Source organism: Aquila chrysaetos, chromosome 12 (assembly GCF_900496995.4).
Source record: "Aquila chrysaetos chrysaetos chromosome 12, bAquChr1.4, whole genome shotgun sequence".
Lineage (NCBI taxonomy): Eukaryota > Metazoa > Chordata > Aves > Accipitriformes > Accipitridae > Aquila > Aquila chrysaetos.
The window spans coordinates 3970401-3977786 of NC_044015.1; the positions used below are offsets into that span (position 1 = coordinate 3970401).

The window sequence follows — 7386 nt, forward strand, 5'->3', positions numbered from 1 at the left end:
TGTGAAGTGAGAAATGCCACAAAGCTGAGGCTGACATAAACCTGGTTTCATACCAGCACTTTAAAAATATCTGAAGTGCTGTTCACCTCCCATAATCACCTCCAAGAATCTCACTCTTGTTGGGATGTCAGAACTGGGCTTCCAGGCCAGTGTTATCACTTAAACCAAAGCAGCAACACACAAAAGGAGGTTTGAGGCCACACAGGTATGACATTTCAAATGCCAAATGAAAAAGCAGGGGCTGTTGGTGTGTTTGGGGGGAGTTTTTTGCCTATTTCTACTACAGTAAAGGTGACAGACATTAAAACAGGACCTCAAAAAAAAAAAAAAAGAGATTTAAAGTTGATTTTTACTGAATTTTAGAGATGACATTACAAACAAGCCATTACATAAAGACTTAATATCTGCAGAAGCACATAAGCAGAAGAGTCAGTTGTTCTACTAACACAGCTCCACTTGTTCCATTATAAAAATGTGTTTTCAACTTATGTTTAAGCCAGTGGAATACAAAATAAGAAAATAAAATAAAAAAAACAAACCACAAAACAGAACAATCCTGTCCATCACAGTTGTGAATAAGTTATCTTCATTTTTCAATTATATACAAAAGATACTTTCCAAAGGACAGTATAAGAAGAGTTTACATAAATAAACCCCTCATTCCAACTAATAAGTACTATTTACATCATTCTGTACACGGGTCTTTCAGGTCTTCTGAGACCCTGAAAAGCAAGAGGGGAAAGTGTGACTATCCAAGCATAAGGGCAGGTTGTTTCCAGCAGTCAGTCCCTCATGTTTTACCCCCTCAGAAGCAGGGATGTATTTACCTATAAGCAATTTAAAAGCTTGTTGTGAATATCTTCAAAGACTTGATTGTAAAGTTCATCTCTAGACTTCAGTCCATCTAAATAAACTGAAAGAAGAAGATGGAGTCAGGCTGTAGGTTTCCGATCAGAACAAAATTTCTGTAGTTTAAAAATCTTTCATGCTCTGTTGACCCAAATGACAACTCATTTTCCAATTAGAAAAACAGAACCATCCTGAAAAGCTATGGCCCACAAAATCTCTTATCCCATTATAAAGAACGTGGGTTTTGTCATCCCCCCCCCGCCCCGCCCCGTGCTTATAATGTGAAACAAAGGAAGGAAGTTCTTAGCTATAAAACTGCATATATTTATCTGGACAAAGTAGGCCAGGATTACAACTTCGTAGTAAAAATAGTGCCTTGCGTCATTACAGTTAAAGTTTCCTTGAATTAAATTACTGACTTCCTTAAAATCCAAAGTACAGTGCCAAAGGATTTGTATTTAGGAAGGCTTACCAACATCAACACCACAGTCCTCCATTTCTTTCCTGTGTTTTAAGTACATGGGCCAGACGTGTCCGTCAAAGAGACCCGGTGGGTCAGGAACAGTGTAGTTACGTGTACTGCAAATATCAAAAAGGAAAAAAGAACATTAGGACTACTGGGATAACACTGCCTCTTGCATACTGCTGAAGCCTGAAGTTCATCTGACAGCTGCTCAGTTGCATTTATGTAAAAGCTGACCGTCACAGTCCAATTTCTCATCAATACTGGTCTGTCTTTTGCAACAAGTTTATTTTAGCACCCAAAGTGAATACAGAAGCTACAGGTGGCCGATGAAAGCAAAGCAAGCAGTCTCATGAGGGCTCACAGGGAAGCATGCAGCGACTCTTGTTCGTTTTGCGCCGATGTGCTGATCTCCATACAACCCACACAAAGGGAAGTGCCAGATCTAAAGTTTCAGAAAATGCCACACAAAAGTCTCTTTCTCCACTTACATTAAAATTTTCAACTGTAATGCCAATTCATAATTCCAATATATCCCCTTAATAGTAACATAAAGGTAGTCTGAAGGCTTTCCTCTAGTAGAGAGTCTTTATTGGAAGGAAGGATTAGACTTACATCAAAGAATCTTCTTACCTTCTCCTCCTTTTGCATTCATCGTATGGAACTGCCAGGTAGTAGCGTATGTCAAATAGGTCTATCAGTGGTCTAGGGTAGGGTAGAAAGAAAGAACGTGTCTATTTTTTTCTGACAGCAAAAAGTGTTCAAACGCCCCTGAAAGCCATAAAAATCTTTCTACATCTCTCGTATTTGTGTCTATTATAGACAACAGAAGCATAAGTGTTTTCATTAAGACACAAGCTAATGTACAGTAGGTTTATTTGTAGCTACAAAACATGGAGAATGCTGTTTTCTGAAGGTCAGAATGGTATGCCAGGTACTTTTACCACCCAAATACCTGCTACTAGTTACTGTGGATTAGACACTAGACTGGGAAGACCTGGGGTATGAACCGTGACTCACTCTAGATCATTTCAGATTCTGCTTGCAGTAGACCAAAGTTGTCATTCATCAATTTGATATGAAATGACTTATCAAACCACCTGGCCTGTTGTGCTGAACCAAGCTGTCAAAATGTGCATGGGCACACAGATTTGGTACAAGGCAACTCATCAGCTCATGTTCTTTTCCAGAAATACAGGGGGTTAGCTTTGCCGCAGCTTACTGCATTGCACTCCTATTAGGCTGAAGAAGATAAACCCTGAAAAATCCTTAAAGCAAATCTAGTTCGAACCTGGTGGGACCGACAGACTTCTAAAAGCCTGCTGAGCATTGCATAAACGCTTGATATGGTATGAACTGAGCAAGCTCCAGGTCTGTGGATTAAATACTCCCTTTGGACTAAGGAAAGGCTCTCATTAACAAGTCGGGGCGCTTCAGAGGTATTTGTAACCTTCAGGAGAGACACCGAGAGTTACCTCCTTGGGGACAGGCCAAGAACACCCGGCCGTTTGCCAGCGTGACCTCCAGTTGGCCATGCTTGGCATGACAGTCCAAGACTGCCATTTTATATTTTCCATTCAGTTTGGAAAGCCAGAATGGTGCTGCTTGTCTTATGGTACAGCTTATAAACAACTCCAGTTTTGCTAAGTGTCACACACAGCTTGTTCTCTTGAAAGAGTTTTGTAAAAAAAAGTCTAGTTTGGAGCCAAGAATCCTTTGCTTGTCATGTTTATAGCATGCAATTTTCTGGCATTTATATATTTAGCTATTGGAAGTTTTCTCTCTTCACTGCTAGTCTAGTCTCCCCATCTTCCTGCCAAGCATTTTTTCCCCATATAAAAAACAAACAAAAAACCCAAACCAAAACCAGGTTGATCTTTGCTCCAATGTACAATTAATTACTAAGCTCAATTTAGTCAGTGTTAAACAAGCACGTGTATCACATGAGAAGTACTCCTAAATTCCAGGAGAGATTCCAAGGAGCAAATGCAGAATGGATTATCTCCTTGTTCTCATCAATGACCTTTTCAGGTCAAGGTTTAGGCATGGTGGTGGGAGACCAGGAGGGAAGCCTGTGTCTTCACTGCTGGCTCAGTATTTACAGGTTTGGTCTAAAGTTCCCCATGCCCTAGAGTTCAAAGGTGTGCCCTAAATGAGAACTTCCTACGTTACCTTGAGAAGGTTACCTTGTGCACTTCACTTTTACCAGCACTTACTGGTAAATTTTACATTTTATGTGAGACAAATTCTTACACATAATACCTCAGAACAAGACAGGAAGGGTATATTAGTAAAAAGGAAGTTTTAGTCCTGGCACTAGGGATCTAGTGTTCTTCCCTGGCAAACCGTTAATAGTTCCCCAAACCTTACTTGTAATTATAAAGCAGGAAGCCTTCAATGACCAATATATGGATATCTTTGGAGGCTGGCTCTTTAGAGCCAGGCGTAACATTCACCCCGTGGGAACGGGCAAACTTCACTGGGTTCTCAATCCATGCACGCACAGTGCTCACCATTGCCTCCATATCCAAGGAGTCCAACACTAGTTAGAAGAAAGGGGGTGGGTGGGAAAAAGGTATACAATCAAATACCACGAACCACAGAGGCTTGAAAGTATAATATAGAATGAACTTGTAAAATTGAAATTACATAAATTTACTGTTAAATCTTAATAATTAAAAAGAAATACTTAGGAAAAATATACATTACTGCATCCTATAGCGAACACTGCTCTTACCATCCCATTGTTTAAAGCCGTCTTCCCCGACTTCTATTTGATCTTGTGGCTGAAATATAGTGAGCAATAAAACATTGCTGCAAACTCAGCGTGATCAGTTACCTAAGATCCGATCACAACCTGGACACTACTGCAATACACAACAAAGCAAGTGTTCACTTAACAAAACAATTACAGACCCTATTTGGACTACATTAAAACTTAAGTTCCCATTTTTCACCAACCCCAAGAACTTTGAAAAGTTTTCTTGGCTCAGTCAAGCCACTTTGGACAAAGAGTTCTAGGTTAATGATTTGATATGGTGGTATTAGCCAAAATACTACAGGCCCCTGTTCGTAAGTCAACATAAGAACTTAAAATGCAAATACAGTGTTAAGTAACTGCTAAAATTTACATGTTCAAGAATAGCTATTTTAACTCCTAACAGCTCTAATAAAAATGCAGGTCAGCATAGCATGACTTTTGGTCACTTAGTTACAGCTTTACTTGCACTAGCATTTGCCAGCTAAACCAACTAGTGAGAAGCTATAGATCTTTATGGAAAGTCAGACAGAATTCCTCCTCTACTTTAAGGGCTTGTATCTGACCAAATTTGTGCACGAGGCTTCTTGCAAAGAAGCTCTTCCAAACGAGCGTCTCATTCCTGTTTCATATGGCACGTGCTCCTGCAAAGGCAGGACGAACCGACCAGGTGGCTGCCGATGCCAGAGCACCTTGTGTGGTGGCGTGGAGCTCCACGCAACTTCAAGTATGTTGCCACATCTCTTGGACTTCCACATATGGTGGGGTCCAGCTGTATTGTAATTCCCACAGCATGTCTGAAGCCTACAGCGTTTAGCAACGCAGTTCTGATCCGACCACTTCCCCTGCTGCTCTCCCAGGCTCGGTGCAGAAGGCACCAGGTCAGCACAGGTCTTCTGTATTGATCTTTAGCTATCTTTTAATTGGGTTTCTGACATGGAGCTGTCAGAGCTCCCCAGTACAACTGTCCTTCTACATTTAAAGCAGTGTAGGGGTGCTTAAATCCTGAAGTAGTATTTAGAAGCAACATTCTTATTTAAATTAAATAAGGAGGAAAACCCAACATAGAGAAAATGGTTTGTGCAGAGTACAGTAAATAACCTCTAACTTAAATCAGTAGTTTGACCTAAAGTTAGATCTGTTGTGAAAATTAAAGGAAGCTTGTGCTGCAACTGTTCTGTGCTTGGCTGTGCCAAGCTCCATTTCTGTGGAAGCTGACAGATACATTTGTAAAGGTCAGCATCACTTCACTTGTCCAAAGTAATTTAAAAAATTAAATACATATATTTAAGAAAAAAAAAAGTAAAAATCAGAAAGTTTGTTGCTCCTAAGCTGTCAAAACTTACTTGGAAAGCATGCACAAGTATATAAAACTTACATGGAGGACCTACTACAACTATCACTACGCATACAAGCAGCAGTTAATGTTTTAAACAAGGGGAGGAGCTCAGCTTACCTTGAAGAAATCATCCTGATGGACCACGCAGCAGTTGGGGAGCGCCTTGATGATTCTGTTGGTCAAGGTGGTTTTACCACCGTTGGTGACACTGCACGGAGAGGTGAGAAAGAGGCGGGAGAACCGCATTAGAGCCGCTGGGACCCCCGCCGCCCGGGAGAACCGCGGGAGAACCGCTAGGACCCCCCCCGCCGCCCCCAGCGGGACGCTCTGAGGGGAGGCGAACCCCCGCGCCCAGCCCATTTGAATTTCCCGCCTCGCCGGCGCCACGGCGCGCGTTGGCCGCCGATTGGCTGTGACCACCCTCCGCCCCGCCCTTTCCCCGCCGGCAACTGGCTGTGTCCGGCGCGCGCGCTCGCAGGCCCGGCGGGCGGCTCGCGCCGCTCCTAACGGCCGCGCCGCTTCCCGCCCGCTGCAACGGCCGCGCTGAGGGAGCGCGGGGCCGCGCCGCCATCTCTGTCCACCTCAGAGCGGCTGCCCGGGGCTCCCCCACCTCTGCCTCTCCGCCAAGCTGCCCGAGCTGGGCCAAGCTTCGGCGGGCATCTTCTCAAGATGGAGGAGGCTGGGCGGCTCCAACCGCTCAGCTGCCCTCCCTGCGGGCGCCCTGTCAGCCCCCGCGGGGGCTTTGGTGAGCGCTGGCTCCTCTCCCCGCTGGGGCCCGGCCGGCCTGCCCCCGCGCAGGGAGCTGGCAGCTTCCGAGGTACAAGCCCTTGCCGGCGTTCATTGCGCGAAAACACCCTGGCTCGTTAGGAGGCTTACGGTCACCAGCTTAAGAAGCCAGCCCATGAAAGTAAGGCTTGAGAAAATTGCTTTTTAAAAATGCCTTAAATGAATAATGAATGAGGGAAGCTGTCTCTTTTCTCAGAGTATGACTCAGACTTCGTTATACCTGCAAAACCCGTTTTAATATAAAAGGCTTGAATAATTTTCCTTTCTAAAGCAGGGAGCCGTCAAGTCTGAATGTGCTTATTCCTAATTTATTATTCAAAGGCTATAGAAGTCTCACGCTGTCTTTAACCCATGTTCTAATTCAAGGTCTTGCCCGGTGGCAGTTTTGCAAGCCCTTCTGCAGTCGGCAGGGATGTGCCAAGCTCTGTCGCCCTGTCCTAGCACACACGCAGGCTTTCTTCTACTTTGCTGGAGAAAAGAAGCTTTTTGTACCCCCCCCCCCCCCTTATTTGAAGCAGTTTTTTTTCCTCTTTATCTTTCAGAGAAGCTTTAAAAGCCTCATTTAGTGTTGAAAACATCCTTTTTCACAGTTGAGGTACACCACTCCATCCGACCTACAAATTTACCTGAAATATTTTTTTTCTATTTCAGCATATCTCCTGTTAATCCTGTAAGAGTTTGGTAAATGCCACCCTGTAGAGCTTTCTGTATTTAAGCAGCACAAGTGAGGAGTCAGCAAGTTGCATCATTTCTAGACTCCTGTAATAATATTTTATAGTCAAATATATAATCGCTAAGCCTTAGATCATCTTACATACAACAATTAAATAGGAAGAAAAAGCAGTGTGTATATATATATATACACAATATTAACAGGAACTCACCCTCCGATGCCTATGATGTATTTCATCTTTGTAGAGTTGCTCCTTAGCAGGAACGCAGTGAGAAAAAACAAATTTAGAAGCGCTGAAATTACTTTCAGCAGAAAAAACCCTACAGCTGATCCTCTTCCTTTTATTTCTCCCCCCCTCACTCAACCCTGCCTTGCCTTACTCTTTCATTGAAGGAAAAGGCGGGTTTGCCTCTAATTTATAGGGCCCCACCGCAGCGCCCTGCCCTCCCTCCCCACCGTTTCCCCGCCCTGCCTGCTGATGGAAAAGCCCTGTGACTATCATGAGCCCAAGATGTCAT

At 43.6% G+C, this 7386-nt stretch overlaps 1 protein-coding gene across 1 annotated transcript; it reads right to left on the minus strand.

The window, feature by feature from the left end:
• Positions 1 to 331: 331 nt before the first annotated feature.
• NMRK2 (nicotinamide riboside kinase 2) lies at positions 332 to 7270 on the minus strand. Its single transcript, XM_030033433.2, has 8 exons — positions 7080 to 7270; positions 5527 to 5617; positions 4050 to 4098; positions 3683 to 3854; positions 1946 to 2017; positions 1322 to 1428; positions 828 to 913; positions 332 to 722 (listed from the first exon to the last, which is right to left on the minus strand). Exons 1-7 carry the CDS (start codon positions 7103 to 7105, stop codon positions 828 to 830), a joined length of 603 nt encoding a protein of 200 aa, XP_029889293.1. The 5' UTR covers positions 7106 to 7270; the 3' UTR covers positions 332 to 722.
• Positions 7271 to 7386: the final 116 nt, after the last annotated feature.

Bases quoted from the DNA above. Each gene is read 5' to 3' on its own strand.
- NMRK2 (XM_030033433.2), bottom strand. From the start codon at position 7,105: ATGAAATACATCATAGGCATCGGAGG. The intron at 3,855-4,049 runs GTAAGAGCAGTG...TCTTCTAACTAG, and splicing joins CGGCTTTAAACAATGGGATG to TGTTGGACTCCTTGGATATG. The intron at 914-1,321 runs GTAAGCCTTCCT...TTCTTCTTTCAG, and splicing joins GGACTGTGGTGTTGATGTTG to TTTATTTAGATGGACTGAAG.